This window comes from Seriola dumerili, unplaced genomic scaffold, assembly GCF_002260705.1.
Source record: "Seriola dumerili isolate Sdu_G_001 unplaced genomic scaffold, Sdu_1.0 BDQW01000149.1, whole genome shotgun sequence".
In the NCBI taxonomy this organism is placed as follows: domain Eukaryota; kingdom Metazoa; phylum Chordata; class Actinopteri; order Carangiformes; family Carangidae; genus Seriola; species Seriola dumerili.
Window position 1 is genome coordinate 10173592 of NW_019174404.1, and position 16675 is coordinate 10190266.

At 36.4% G+C, this 16675-nt stretch overlaps 1 protein-coding gene across 1 annotated transcript; it reads right to left on the bottom strand.

Annotated features, from left to right (window-relative positions):
• Positions 1 to 497: 497 nt before the first annotated feature.
• On the bottom strand, positions 498 to 11411 carry LOC111225877 (5'-nucleotidase-like). Its single transcript, XM_022750916.1, has 9 exons — positions 11070 to 11411; positions 10680 to 10902; positions 10373 to 10561; positions 10034 to 10231; positions 9362 to 9516; positions 8874 to 8982; positions 8582 to 8731; positions 7958 to 8158; positions 498 to 1534 (listed from the first exon to the last, which is right to left on the bottom strand). Exons 1-9 carry the CDS (start codon positions 11409 to 11411, stop codon positions 1377 to 1379), a joined length of 1725 nt encoding a protein of 574 aa, XP_022606637.1. The 3' UTR covers positions 498 to 1376.
• Between the last annotated feature and the right edge of the window lie 5264 nt (positions 11412 to 16675).

Below are 16675 nucleotides of genomic sequence, written 5' to 3' on the forward strand. Positions count from 1 at the left end.
CGGACATTTGCATGCAGGCTGCAACACAGGTGTTCCTCAATCTAGATAATGAGACAAGGTAACAACACGCAGCCTTACATTGTGGAAGGTCCTCCTCCAAACAAGCAGCTATTTGATGTGTAACTACGTCACCTAGAAGCTTTATGACGAAGTAAATATTTTTCATTGAAAACTGAAAAGTGAGAAAATGACATCATGAGTCGCAACGGCCCATGGTATAAGAATTTTTTACAGCAAGTGCAATGATTACTAACTTATTTCATTATTTTGATTTCATGTGTTTTATGTCTTTGTAAATTAAATACAACAGGATAAGTGATAGCCGAGATTGACAATTAACAATGACTGGATGATTCCTACAGGACTCATCTACAACTGAAACATATTCCCGAGGGATGATTTTGTAAATTATTAACTGGAACCAAAAACAAAACAAAAAAATAACATTCTGACATAACACAATTAAAAGTAATTATTAGTTCTAAAATATGGCTATTTGAAACTTGGCTAAATAAATAAAGAAATAATCATTAACTGCAGGTCTATTGGTTTAGAAAGGTATTGTATGTCACAATGTCAAAATTCATGACTTATTTTGATGAATTTATGACATTTATTTATCTCTACCCCCAAAAAGTATTTTAACTTTACAATAACAATCTTCCAAAAGTACTTTATAAATATGGCTTTGAGGTAAACAAAGGCAGTAATATTTTTGCTGTAGCAATACAATTGTGTCTGTAACTTCACATACACACTGAAATAGCCATAGTAATACAATTCTTTAAAAATATTAGGTCACAGTTCTCTGTTCCTTCTCTGAATAAGTTGTGACCAATCCTGAGAGAGAATTATAGCAGCCAGACAGCTTTCCCTTTGTTCATTATCTCACTAAGAAGATGGACAGTGCCTTGCAGTCCTTTCACTCTTTGATATCCTTTTAGCGAAGCATTGTCTTGGATTTTAGACATAAAGCACTCTTTGTTTCTTAAAATTTATGAGAGAAATGACATTCATACTTGTACAGATGTTACTAAAATTGTATTACATGCACTTATAATATTTGTTAATGTCCTATACATCTTTGCTTTTTTTCATATTCAACTTGTTCATCATGCTTGTGTGCAAGATCTTAGTATACAGGACTGTCCCCAATCCTTTTAATCAGTTGTTTAACTCATTTGTATGTATGATAAAGTATGTTCCTGTCTGGTTATTGAATCTACCCTGAGGCTTAACCTGTATTTGTGTTGTCTTTTAGTTACCCTTGACAGCAGTGAGATGGAAAGGCAGTTAAAGTCCCAGAGGGGTTTCCAAGTAGCAAAACTTGCCCTACAGTTTATCACAGTTTCCCAGAGTGTACAAAGCCAAGCCAATCATAGAGTCAGGGACAGACATAAACCAAGCAACAACAATCCGAAGCAGTAGGTTGTAACGAAGGCTGAGTTCCTGAACGTGATCCGGCCCTCCACTGCAGGGTACACACGCTTCATGTCCGAGATGTATTTGGAGAAAACAGAAATATCCATATCACCTGCAAGAGGTGGGAAAAATAACAGTTGGATTAGTGTTGGTTGGTCTTTTATGATATTCACCCAATGAAATTCTCTCCATGTTGCTCATGTTTAAAACCGCCTGTTCTCAATGTTTACAGTGCTATAAGCTCTGTGAGGATTAGAGATAGTCGCTGAGTGTAGTAGCAGTAAACAATATTTAAGGAACTCTTAAATGAGTGGGCAGGGCTTGTTTTACTTTGCTATTACTTGCCTTGTGTGTCAGCATGTTGTTTTACTTCCTGTCTTTATCTAGTTTTCCTGCTTTTTTTATCATCTGCCACACCCTGATATAATTCACCCACAGGTTTCACGTGTGATCTATTATTCCTGCCTCTCTTATGTATTTAGTCCCTTTCCCCCAGGTCTCCGTTTGATATCTGCATTTGAATTTTCTCTTTTTTTTCCCTGTTTAGTTCTTCTATGTTACCTCATGCTCATGTACAAGTCATTGGTTATGTTTCTCTCGTCTCCTTTGTGTGGAAAATCATGTTTTTGTTCCTGCCAGGTTCCTGTTCATATTTCCTGAGTTTTGCCCAGTTCGTCTGCTTGCCTCTAACTTTTGGACTTTCTTTGTAATTATTAAACCACTACCTGCTTTGTGTGTCTGCATTTGGTTCCAGAAAATCACTAAACTACAAGAGGATGACAATTATTAGTAAATTATTACCAAGGATAACTGCTCTAGGAGGCTGTACTTGAGTTGAATGCCAACGTTAACATCCAGAGTGTATAACAAAAATCATAGTTTATTAAGTAATAAAAAATAATAGTATAGTAAGATATAAAGAAGTCATAAAAATGTAATAATATGTAAAGCATGAAATGGCATACAAAAGTCATAGTAAGGCATAAAAAGTCATTGTATAATAAGGCAAAAAAAAGGCACGAAAACGGCACGAAACGGCATAGTATAGTAAGGCATAAGAATAACATAGTATAGTAAGGCATAAAAAGTGATAAAAATGTCATAGTACAAAATAGTATATAGTAAGGCATAAAAAGCATAAAAACATCCTAAGGCATAGAAAGTCATAAAAAGTCATAGAATAGTAAGGCATTAAGAAAGTCACAAAAAAGTCATAATATAGTAAGACATAAAAAAGCATAAAAACGTCATAGAATAGTAAGACATTAAAAAAGTCATAAAAAAGTAATGGAATAGTAAGGCATAAAAAGTCATAAAAAGTCATAAAAACAAAATAGTATATAGTAAGGCATAAAAAAGCATAAAAACGTCATAGAATAGGCATAAAAAAGTAATAAAAAAGTCATAGTATAGTAAGGCATAAAAAAGCATAAAAACGTCATAGAATAGTAAGGCATAAAAAGTCATAAATAAGTCATAGTATAGTATGGCATAAAAAAAGCATAAAAATGTCATAGAATAGTAAGGTATTAAAAAAGTCATACTATAGTAAGGCATAAAAAAGCATAAAAACGTCATAGAATAGTAAGGCATAAAAAGTCATAAAATAGTAAGGCATTAAAAAAGTCATACTATAGTAAAGCATAAAAATGTGAAAAAACGTCATAGTATAGTAAGGCATAAAAAATATTAAAAACGTCATAAAATAGTAAGGCATTAAAAAAGTCATACTATAGTAAAGCATAAAAAGGCATAAAAATGTAATAGAATAGTAAGGCATTAAAAAAGTCATAAAAAAGTCATAGAATAGTAAGGCATAAAAAAGCATAAAAAAGTCATAGAATAGTAAGGCATTAAAAAAGTCATAAAAACGTCATAGAATAGTAAGGCATAAAAAGTCATAAATAAGTCATAGTATAGTAAGGCATTAAAAGGATAAAAACGTCATAGAATAGTAAGGCATAAAAAGGCATAAAAATGTCATAGTATAGTAAGGCATAAAAAAACATAAAAACATCCTAAGGCATAGAAAGTCATAAAAAGTCATAAAAAAAGTCATAGTATTGTAAGCCATAAAAAGTCATAAAAAAGTCATAGAATAGTAAGGCATTAAAAAAGTCATAAAAAAGTCATAGAATAGTAAGGCATAAAAAGGCATAAAAATGTCATAGTATAGTAAGGCATAAAAAAACATAAAAACATCCTAAGGCATAGAAAGTCATAAAAAGTCATAAAAAAGTAAGGCATAAAAAGGCATAAAAATGTCATAGTATAGTAAGGCATAAAAAAACATAAAAACATCCTAAGGCATAGAAAGTCATAAAAAGTCATAAAAAAGTCATAGTATAGTAAGGCAGAAAAAAGCATAAAAAAGTCATAGAATAGTAAGGCATTAAAAAAGTCATAAAAACGTCATAGAATAGTAAGGCATAAAAAGTCATAAATAAGTCATAGTATAGTAAGGCATAAAAAAGCATAAAAACGTCATAGTATAGTAAGGCAGAAAAAAGTAATAAAAAAGTCATAGTATAGTAAGGCATAAAAAAGCATAAAAACGTCATAGAATAGTAAGGCATAAAAAGGCATAAAAATGTCATAGTATAGTAAGGCATAAAAAAACATAAAAACATCCTAAGGCATAGAAAGTCATAAAAAGTCATAAAAAAGCCATTGTATAGTAAGACATAAAAAAGTATAAAAACATCCTAAGGCATAGAAAGTCATAAAAAGTCATAAAAACGTCATAGTATAGTAAGACATAAAAAAGCATAAAAACATCCTAAGGCATAGAAAGTCATAAAAAGTCATAAAAAAGTCATAGTATAGTAAGGCATAAAAAAATATTAAAAACGTCATAGTATAGTAAGGCAGAAAAAAGCATAAAAAAGTCATAGAATAGTAAGGTATTAAAAAAGTCATAAAAACGTCATAGAATAGTAAGGCATAAAAAGTCATAAATAAGTCATAGTATAGTAAGGCATAAAAAAGCATAAAAACGTCATAGAATAGTAAGGCATAAAAAGGCATAAAAATGTCATAGTATAGTAAGGCATAAAAAAACATAAAAACATCCTAAGGCATAGAAAGTCATAAAAAGTCATAAAAAAGGCATAGTATAGTAAGGCAGAAAAAAGCATAAAAAAGTCATAGAATAGTAAGGCATTAAAAAAGTCATAAAAACGTCATAGAATAGTAAGGCATAAAAAGTCATAAATAAGTCATAGTATAGTAAGGCATAAAAAAGCATAAAAACGTCATAGAATAGTAAGGCATAAAAAGGCATAAAAATGTCATAGTATAGTAAGGCATAAAAAAACATAAAAACATCCTAAGGCATAGAAAGTCATAAAAAGTCATAAAAAAGGCATAGTATAGTAAGACATAAAAAAGTATAAAAACATCCTAAGGCATAGAAAGTCATAAAAAGTCATAAAAAAGCCATAGTATAGTAAGACATAAAAAAGCATAAAAACATCCTAAGGCATAGAAAGTCATAAAAAGTCATAAAAAAGTCATAGTATAGTAAGGCATAAAAAAATATTAAAAACGTCATAGTATAGTAAGGCAGAAAAAAGCATAAAAAAGTCATAGAATAGTAAGGTATTAAAAAAGTCATAAAAACGTCATAGAATAGTAAGGCATAAAAAGTCATAAATAAGTCATAGTATAGTAAGGCATAAAAAAGCATAAAAACGTCATAGAATAGTAAGGCATAAAAAGGCATAAAAACATCCTAAGGCATAGAAAGTCATAAAAAGTCATAAAAACGTCATAGTATAGTAAGGCATAAAAAAATATTAAAAATGTCATAGTATAGTAAGGCAGAAAAAAGCATAAAAAAGTCATAGAATAGTAAGGTATTAAAAAAGTCATAAAAACGTCATAGAATAGTAAGGCATAAAAAGTCATAAATAAGTCATAGTATAGTAAGGCATAAAAAAGCATTAAAAACGTCATAGAATAGTAAGGCATAAAAAGGCATAAAAAAGTCATAGTATAGTAAGACATAAAAAAGCATAAAAACATCCTAAGGCATAGAAAGTCATAAAAAGTCATAAAAACGTCATAGTATAGTAAGGCATAAAAAAATATTAAAAATGTCATAGTATAGTAAGGCAGAAAAAAGCATGAAAACGACATAGTATAGTAAGGCATTCAAATATTAAAAACGTCATAGTATAGTAAGGCATGAAAAGTCATAAAAACGCCATAGTATAGTAAGTCATAAAAAGTCGTACTATAGTCTGGCATAAAAGAGTCATAGTACAGTAAGACACAGAATAGTGTAAGGTATAAATTGTTTTACATGCATATAACTTTGACTTTAGAATATTAATGATTTTTTACTGTATATTTGCGTAGGACACTGAAGTATTTAGGACACATATAGGTCCTGGTGAGATTGATGAATATTCTTGTTTGCTTATATGGTTAGAGCCTCAAGGATGGAGAATGATCTCCATCCAGGCGCTATGAAGAAGGACGAGCAATAGCTACGAGACCCCATGGACGTGTAGATCTCCAGATCAACATTGGTGTGCCTTGTACCAGATCTGTCCTTTGTCCATGAATAAAAACAGCCACACTGAAATGTTGACTTATTGGTCTGATTGTGTTCACTTTTTCATCTTTCTCACATTATCTTTTCAGTATGGTGTAAATGTCATAAAACCGTCATAGTACAGTAAGGCATAAAAAGTGATAAAAAAAATGTCATAGTATAGTAAGGCATAAAAGTCATACAAAACCAAAATAGTATATGGAAAGGCATATAAAGTCATAGTATAGTAAGTCATAAAAAGTCATAAAAACGACAAACTCAAATATTGGTTGGGATACTTCTGTCCTCCCAAAATATTGATAGAGACGTGTCCCCACTGTATATATGCAAATCTACACCCTTAGTTAACATGCTACCTTGCTCACAATGACAATGCTAGCATGCAAATGTTTAGCAGGTATAATATTCACCATATTCCCTATCTTAATCCACAATGTTAGCATGCTATCATTTGTTATGTAGCCAGAAACATCAAGTGCAAATGACGCTATGGGAATGTTGCTAGTTCTGCTGGTATTTAGTCATAAACCAAAGTATTAGACAAACTGAAATTCGGGTTGATGATGGCACCAGAAAAAAAGTTAGGGGACGTCTATAGATGTAAAAAATAATCCTGTCAAGAAAATTAATGTGGCAATCCATCCAATAGTTGTTGAGCAAAGTGGTACACCAGCCGCCTGACAGACAGACAGACCAGATGTTGCATTTTATAGAGCAGTGCTTGAAATGGAAATTTGGGTGTAGCATGTTTCAAGCTCTTTTCCACTTTCTTCTATATATATTAGTTGATCTGGAAACAGATTTTTTCCATTGTTTTTTATGTTTTTATACATTTGAATGTATAGTGTGGTGTCAAGTCTCATGGTATATGAGTGCAAGATCAGGGCTTGTATAGGGCTTAAATGTTCTTACTTGGTCTGAGGCTGCCATATGCTTTCTATTGCTATATGCTTTCTATCTCAATTCACAGGCTACTCAAAGTGTGAAGAACTCATTTTAGCTCCACATTTCACACCCATGCCTCTCCTAAAATGTTTACAGCTCATGATTAAAGGTCTGCACGTCACCTATAACACACACTGGTATTTCAATGTGACTTTGGCTTTAAAATATTGTTCCAGAGAGTCCATTCAGAGAGGTCTAAAAGTTTGCCAGTGAGTACTACCCTGACTGACTAAATAAATCTAATAAAGTGTTTTCCAGCCATTCAAAGATTTGGCATCAAAAAAACATTAAAGCCCAGGGCGTAATTGGGTTGTAGTCCAACAGGAAGGAAAAGCAGGGGCGAAGCACTTTAAAGATATTAGAGACCTAGAGTGAGCTTTTTAACAATCTGACAACTCTCAGGAACTATTTTAATCCAAAACATTGGTTAGTAAATGAAGCAGTGGAACTTACAAGTAAATGAAACTAACTCTTCTTTACACATAAAACTAAACAAATTTACCATATTGACTGAAAAGATGATTTCTCGTGACCGAAAGATGAAAAAGTGTACATATCAGACCAACAAGTCAACACTTCAGTTTGGTTGGTTTATTCGTGCACGAAGGACAGATCTGGTGCAGGGTACACCAGGTCTCTCATTGAATGACGAAACTTGAAATGCTTGTATAGCATGTTGTTCTCAGTTTTGTAACTAACATCTGATAACCTCGAGACCTTTACTTCTATGTTTCACTTTTATTACTTCCACCCTCCTAAAAGGGGGTGCATCACTAAATCTCTGCTGGATGAAGGTAAACCCACAAACAACAATATAACCATAAAACCTAGATACAGTATGTAATGGATCCTTTGACGTCCTGCTCACCCCAACGGTCAGCAGTTTACCCAAGGTTCACATTCTTAACATCCTTAAACCAAAGTTGCCAACATGGAAAAACTAATACAACCTTACATTGACAAAACAAAAAAACATTTAATTTCAAGAAAATATTTATGCGATCTTAAATACTATTATCTGCTACCCACCTGTGTTATGTTTTAGCAACTCCTCTTTGATCATGGTAAAGTTGTCACCTCCGCCCACAATGTATGAAGGCATGACCACAGTGTATGTCTTCTCTAGGTCTAACGGTTCATACTTGGGCACACGGCACTCGGTGCAGAGCAGGGACATGGACACTACACGCTGGTTCACTGGTCTGGAGAGATCATACTCTACATGAATGCCTGGAAATAGCCAAGAGAAAACAGAGGAAATTATGTAATGTGGTCATTGTCTGCTGTGGACATGAGTGAACTGGTAAAACACTTAAAGATTCATTTGACATTTTGGGAAATATGCATTTTGGCTTTCTTTAAGAGATTTAGGTGAGAAGATCAATATCACGATCCGCCTGCTGATAGGCAGATTTTATTTTTTACCTTAACACAGATCCAGGCTAGGAGTTTCCCTATTTCCAGTCTTTATGCTAAGCTAATCTAACTGGTGGTACATATTAACTGTACAGGCATGAGAGTGGTATCAATCTTCTCATCCAACCATCAGTGAAAAAGCATATTTGCCAAAATGTCAAATTATTCCTTTGATACCTGACTAGAGAAAGTTATGGTCTATAATATTCCATGAAACCCTGGAGCCCGAGGACAGACCTGAGACTTGAAGAAATTCTCCTGACATGCGTCCATATCTGTGAATGGAGTGCTCAAATGCCTTTTTCACTGTGGATCCTTTTATCTGAACCAAGTCAAAGGTTGCTCCAAATGGTAAAACAGTGAGGATCTCCTCCATAGTTATGGTTCCTAAAAGTATAGCAAAAAAAGTATAGCATATATATATAAACGTTTATATATGTTCTTTAAAAACTACAAATGCAGCCAGTGCAAAGTGGCCTGTGTAATGAAACACTTGTTCTATAAAAAAACTTTGTTGAAGTAGCGTTACCGTTTTTGTAGCGTTCGTCTATAGCTGTCCGTATGGCCCCACTATTCAGCATACATATGCCAACGTGATTCCACTGCTGCTCATTTGAATCCTTTATGTTGTTATAAATCTGACAAGACAAAAGAAAACAAATACGGCACAGCGGTGAAACTCTTCTTTTTGGAAAGAGCTGCTCTCTTGCAGCTGTGGAAATTGACCTTTTGAGTATGTGACCTGCCTAAAAAGATCTAAGTGGTATTTACGTCAACTTTCTCAAAATCACTGCAGCCCCTTCAATTCCCCAAATTCCCACGTAGCGGTAAACACTGAACATGCACAGACAGGATGTGAGGGTCCTGTGCTGGGGAAAATGTATTCATGTGTAATGAAAAGAAAATGTTTTTCTTTTGAGTCAGTGGCTAGCAAACTGAACGATCGGAGTGAGGGAGCAACTAAGGCTTTCTGAATATACAGTAAATTGATGAGTGAACGTTGTCTGTAATTATTACCATGGCATCACAGATCAGGTTTCCAAGGTTACACTCCCGAAATCGGCACTCCTCAAATGACCCATTGAGGTAGACTAAGGTCTTCCCAACATACTGTGAGGAGTACTTAGCCAAATCTTTCTTCCACTTCGCAACATCAGCAAGGACATCTGGGTCTGAGAGAGTTACAACAAAAGGAAAGCTTGTGTGAAGGAGGGAACATGGAAATGATGATGATGATGACATGACACCAGGTTATTTAAGTTTGAGTGAAGCTTTGAGAAGGGGAAATGGATTATGTTAGTCATGCTATGTTCAGTGTGCTGCTTTATTATTTTAAGAAACAAAGCATAGATCTAACTGTTTCTGAACATAAGAGGAGTAATCAGGTTGTAGTACTCCAAATTTTTGTTTTTAACATCTTTTGTTTCACCAGCTGTGTAAACATCATATATAATAACATCATTATTATCAAAATTATTCCAAGATGTACACTAATTATTTATTAACTTAAACGATAAAAACAGACATGGTAATTCACGCCACTTAATGTCATATCCAGCGATTTCAACATGATAAAATCTTACTTGGTTCAATGATTTGTTTCAACTTTTCAACCACTCAAGCACTAGTTGAAAAGCCAAAAATGGGCCATGTCTAATTACTGAACTACTGACTGTGATTGCAGTCTACCTTGAGGTATGCTGCTGTCCATTAAGATGGGGTTTCCAGCAGCTTTTACCACATTCCCAGCCTCATCAAAAGTAACTTTCAGGTATCCAAGGTATTTCCCAAAGGCATAGCCCTGGACCACCGGCACGTTTCTCCCATCGTTAGACCTCACCATAAAGGGGTATGGACCTGCTGGGACTTCAGTGGATGGGGGTTTTCCTGCAGCGAAAGAAATTTGTTCAGCTGAATTTAATAAAAATAATAAGAAAGAAATAGTAAAAATATACAAGACAGTTGGTCGTATGTACACCTCAGCCACTAGAATAGATCTGAATGGGGAACAAAATAATATAAAAGTACCGGTATAGAGGAATGTGTTGGTGTGTCCTCCAATAACAACATCAACTCCTCTCACTCGCTTGGCGATGTCTCGATCTATATCAAAGCCAGAGTGGCCGAGGGCAATGATTTTATTATAGCCCAGGGTTTGGAGCTTATCGACCTGAACTTGAAGTGACTCCACCTCATCCTCAAACTTCAGGTGTTGGCCTAATACACAGAAGAGAAAAGAGATGGGAAATAAAAGTTGGTCTATCTCCATTGTTTTGTAACAGAACTAACGAAGCTTTAACTCGATGCATTGCTGCATGCAACAATATACTTTTACCTGGCATGGATAAGAAAGGGGTCTCTGCGGTGGTGTAGCCGACCACAGCCACTTTCTCTGAACCCACATTGATGACTGTGTAGGGCTGGTAGTATCCACTGAGTTTTGCGGCCAGAGTCTGGTCAGGTTTTATGTTGGCACTCACCACAGAGCAATTTACTTGCTGGAGGAAGGGCTGGATCAGACCATCCACTCCATTGTCAAACTCATGGTTTCCAAACGCCTGTATTATGCAAAATGGATTGATAACATTAAAAGGTGTAGGCTACTCCAGTGATTTAATCTAATCAAAAGCTAATTTTACTACTACAGCTACTTATCTTAGGAAAGTGGCAGGAAAAAATAAACCAAATTTGCTCATAAAAACCCCACAAGTAAATAAGTATTTACCATAACATCATAACCAAGTTTGTTCATGAAGTACGCTGCCTCGGCGCCTTTGTAGTAGTTGAACCAGACAGTTCCCTGAAACTGGTCTCCAGCATCCAGAAACAACACGTTCTCCTCTTTTTTCCGGATCTCCGACACTTTTGTGAACCGCCTGGCGACTCCAGCGAAGCAGGGACCCCCGGGTCGACATTTCCCCGAGTCCTCGCCGGTCTCCTCGATCCGTGCGTGGTTGTCGTTGGTGTGCAGCAGTATCACATCGAAAGTCCACACTGTGCCTAAACACAAAAGCAGAAAGAGGCAGAGCAGGGTCCAGTGAGCGCGCGGACAAGTCCAGACACTCATCGTGCAGCTGTGCGTAAAAACGCACCAGTGGCCAAAGAATATGTAGAACATGAAAAAGGCGTGGGCTTCCTGTCTGAAGGGGGATGTGTTAAAGCACCTAGGAAGAAACTGGGGTCGCAAGATGTTGGGAAATCCTCATATAGAAAATTAGAAAAGTAGAAGAAAAGTAATGATTTCCCCAAAGCTTTAAAGGTAAAGGTGAATTTTAAGTGGTAAATATGAATAACTTTAGGGTTGCCAGGTTGTGAAAAAATGAATTAATTACTGTTCAAATTTATCAGAGAGCCACCACTACACACTTGACCTTTGTGAAGTGCATGTGCAAAAGCCAGGGGTGGGTGTTGCTCAATGGTCACAAAACTACAAGGCCTTCATGGATAAACCCCCTGAATCTCAGCCTGAGGAAGAATCACCAAAACCAAAGCTGACATTCTGGCACGTTCCCAGAAATAGTGTGGTTTTACTTTCTTTTTTTTTTTTTTGGTTGAGCTGTGAACAAGTCTGTTGTTTTGTAATAAAAATAAATTTAATTTCACATGTACATTGTTAATATGATCATTTTTTCAAGTACTTTCTCTAAGTAGCTTTAGTCAACCAAACTAAATTTCTCTTTGCTGTAGTTCAACTTCTTCCAGTGTAAAGCAGCTAGTATCTTGCAAAGCTGCTTTCAAAGTAGCTTCCCCAACACTCCCTGAGGGTCCACCTGCCCAAGGTCTTTAGATGGAAAGTGGCTTGTAGCTAAATCTGGTTTAACAGCGTCTTCTCTCTGTGTGAAGATAATGTTTTTTGTACTTAAAATATATAAAATATTATAAAATAAACTAATTCAAGAGAAAAAAATGACTTTGTCTCTCAGAGTTTTGATTCAGTGAGACAGGAATATTCACTTTCTATCTATATTCCAGGAAATACAATTCCGCACATGGACAACCTCTTTTCCAGAACAATAAACAGATTGTTTGCACAAACTCATGATGTGTATAGGTCACATATTTATAGCCTCTATTTATAAGTATTAATTAGGACCTCTAATGCACAGTTTCCTGTCCCCATTCATTTCATGAAAGAATTACACTGCACTCTGCAGTTTGTACTGAGTGAGAAGGAGCTGCACTGATTTATCTCTTCTGGTGAATTCAATGTCCTTCACCCAGCAGCACCGCTAAGTGGACAGAAAAGGATTATACCACTGAGTTAGTTAATCTAGTTAATCAAATGTAAATCAAAGATCACAAATGTTTTCCCTCATGAATTAAAAGTGTTTTTAAGAGTATAGGTTACTAATACAGTAATGGTGGATAAGTCCTCATCAGTCCCACCTCTGTGAACTCATCATCACAGTGAATAGTAAGACAACAGAATTGTAATGTCTCTAAAAAACTCAACAGTATTTTTTGGAGGCAAATGGATGAGACTCGCATTTGAAGACACTTATATAGAGTATATAGAGTCTTAACATCTTTTTCACCACTCTCTTACAGTGCAGGATAAGAAGACCCTATACAATGTTCAGCACATGTTCCAAGATCAAGGCTCTCCCTTTGAGGCCACCTATTACAATTAACGCACTCTTCAGAAGTCCAGTCAAATCCATAATGACCCCACATGTAGTTTGTTCCAGGCCACTGGCTCTCTTCCTGGCATGACATGTGTGCTGCCTCAGTGGTAGAACAAATAAGAGACAGTCATACCATAGGCTATTTGTCTGCTGAACTCTGACCCCCCCCCCCCTTGGAGAATCTTCCCATCCCCACTTCCCACTGCTATGTGTTTTTATTGGAACATGTGTGTTTGTGCATATGTTTGTGTCTCGCTTGCATACACCTTTTTAATTGCCCTGCTGGCTTTGAATTTAATTGAATATCCATATTTGCTGTGTCCATGTTGCCTTCCTTTTTGCTGGCACTTTGCTAGACCTCTTGGTATATTACTGCCACCAACTGTTGATAAGTGGAACATCTTGAAACTGAGGAACGTATATCAGGTCACTCTCGTCCTTACGCATTTACATGTGTATCTCTGTGCACATGCCAGTAGAGCTTAACTACAAACAAAACAGGGTCAGATCAGTGGTGGCAGATGTGTTCAGATTTTGTAGTCTAAATGTAGCAAACGCAACCAAAAATAGAAATAGCACTGTCATACATTCACAATTTTACTTTGGTAAAAGTGCAAAAATATTTGCATCAAAATATCCTAAAAGTTTGGTCTGTGGCTCCATCAGAGGACAAACTGAGACAGCTATTTTAGTAGTAATATTTTGGCTTTATTATAATAGGGACAGTGAGAGAGTGACAGGAAAGAGAGGCTAGGCTAAGAGAGAGAGAGAGGGGGGTTGACATGCAGCAAAGGGTATAAGTATGATTCAAACCCAGGCCACTGCAGTAAGGACTGAGCCTAAATGGCAGGCACTGTACCAGGTGAGCCACTGGGGTGGCTGGAGTTGATGCCATTGTACTTTGTGAAGCTGAAGTATAAACGTTCTTCTCACACAGACAGTGATATCAGGTTTCTCCAGCCTTTGAACAACACTGAATCCCTCTGCCCCCCCCCCCGCTTTCTCCTGTTCACTGCCCCTTCGAGGGCTAAAACCACTTTACCGCACAGACCCTCGCGGTGATAACAAAGTCTTTTATGACCGGTAAACTTTCAGCTAATGCAGCTCTGCCACTGAGGTGTGAAGTGTTTACCCAATAAATCATCTGTTAGATCGCTCTCTTGTATGTATTTTTTTTAAATGAATCAGAACCCCCACCCCCCTCCCCCCAGCAGGCTTGCATTTCTAACATTTACATTACATAAATAATGATATAATATTTCTCCAGCATTATCTTCAGCCTTGATTTTCAGACATTGCTGACAAGGTGATGAATTTCAGTGATGCTTCATCGACTCTGTGTCTGTCTTGCTCAATAAGCTCACCACCTCTTCACACTCCGCGAGCCATCACCCACACCAGCACTGATGTGAGCTATTAGCACTTGTCTGCCCTCTGAGGATTAGGCTGGTCGCCTCCTCTCACTATCACCTTGTCTCTTTCAGCACACAAACCTCAGGCATGTAGTATGTAAACAAACGTACACACACAAAGCCAGACAGCTTATACCTCCAGGAGGCAGCAAATCAATTCATCTCACACGCTCACATAATCAAGTCTTATTCTTCCCCTCATATCTCCAAGCACCATGTCAATTATATTGTTTGCAATCTTTACCGCTGGGTAATCTTTTATTTAATTGTTAAAATGAGGCCATCTGTGACACTGAAGTTGCATGCCTTGAATGTTTAGAGAGAGAATGATTTGCATTATGCAACAAAACCTCAGCGACTGACACTGTGTTGTCACTGTAACATCGTTGCCATGTGCCCCCCCACCCCCTCCACCAACTCATGACTGCCTACAGTCAGTTTCCCATCTGACCATTCAGTTTTCTAAATGGACTCGGCCACTTCCCGTCAAGCCAAAATGAGCCTGACCACAGCAAAGCCGGCCTCTTATCAATCAGCAGACATCATCACCACTTAGCTCATTTCCTGTCACGTTTTACCTCAGAGAATAAAATTCTGCTCTATACAGTATGTTTAGTGTGCACCTCTTCCCCTCTATGTCCTTATAGCTGTGAGCTGAAATGCTTTTCAAGCGAGCAGCCCTTCACTTGAGTAACCCATTCGATATTCACAGCAAGGGTCTCCCAAAAATAGGGCACAGGCCCTCTGAAAAGTGGCACAGTGCCCTACATGGTGGCACCAGCGCCTTCATATGATCATCAGATTTGCAAAGTTAGAACCAAAAAAGCCTCCAGTTGTAAATAGAAGTTCATATCTCTCCCAATGCAGTTTTAGCAGGGGACCTTCGAGAGCCGATTGGCAGAGCAGAAGGCACCATATGTCATCCAACCAGGCTGGGGCACACTGAAGCAGGAAGGGTTCTTCAACCCAACATGTGTCCTATATTCTGATTCTCTCATTGTACTTCAGTGCAGCCTTCACACACAGTGGTGGAAAAGTCAGCCTGTAGTGAAGTAAAAGTAGCAATACAATGCTACACTATAAAAATTAAAAGTCCTGCCTCAGAATTTTAGTCAAATAAGAGTGGATAAGTATTTACAGCAAAATGCAGAAATGATCAAAAATTAAAAAGAGTTGTTAAGCAGACAGCCTTCTTTTAGACTGTTATATTACTGTGGATATTATTGCATTATTATTATTCATACTTTAATGAGTAAGCAGCATTCTTATGTTGTATCTGGTCAAGATGGTGCTAATCTTAACTAACGTTAAGCTATAACCTGCTATTAGCTTATTGCAGATATCTCAGTGTTGTTGAACAAGTCGGCTGATAAGTAACAAGAAGTGAAACACTTAGAAACACCAACACCACCAGTCACCATCTAGCTTGCCTATCAGAGAGCACTGACAAGATGATTTTCCAACTGTAATAAGTACCACTTTATATTTCTTATATTTCTTGGTCACAATGTGAATAACAACCAAACTGAGGGGATCTGTATTAATATTGTATGTTTATCTCAATGTATGTAAATCTCAAGCAGTTTACTTAAATATTCATTATAGTCCTACAATGAGATATTATAAGTTATAGGTATAGTTCACTGTAAATGATATATACACTGTTGCTCATAAAGTTGGAGTAAAATATTTTTTTAAATATTTTTTTAGCGCCAAACAAATGTTATGCATGAATCCATTTCACCTGGGTAATTGGGACACATAATGTAATCATTGCACCTGGTCAAAAGTGATTACTGATGCATTTAAATAGGAATAAACAGAGGATTGTGTCTGAAAACAAAATTATTCCAACTTTATGGGCAACAGTGTACATATATATATATATATATATATATAGATTTTACTTTATTGGATATCACCTAAAACTAGGTGGAACTGTCCTATGGATGTACTGTACATTTGACATGAAGCTAATGGAATGAAATAAGTGTTTTACCATGACAAACATGAAACAGATCCTGTAATAAAACACAATGCTACCTCTCTGAATTATTTAACTGTACAGATCTTTGAGGTACTTTTAGGATCCAGATTTCAAGCGTGGCTGACCTGGCTGCTCAACTTGGTCATTTCTCCCATGTCTCATCTCATCAACATTTGGATAAGAGGGAGCCATTTCCTACAGTGATGGTTTTGGGTGGGTGGAGTGAGAGGGTTGAATCATAACATCGAGGGATCTGCCCTAATTTGGGGTTTTTGGTCTCAGTTGCTACAGCTGTCAGCTATTGAGG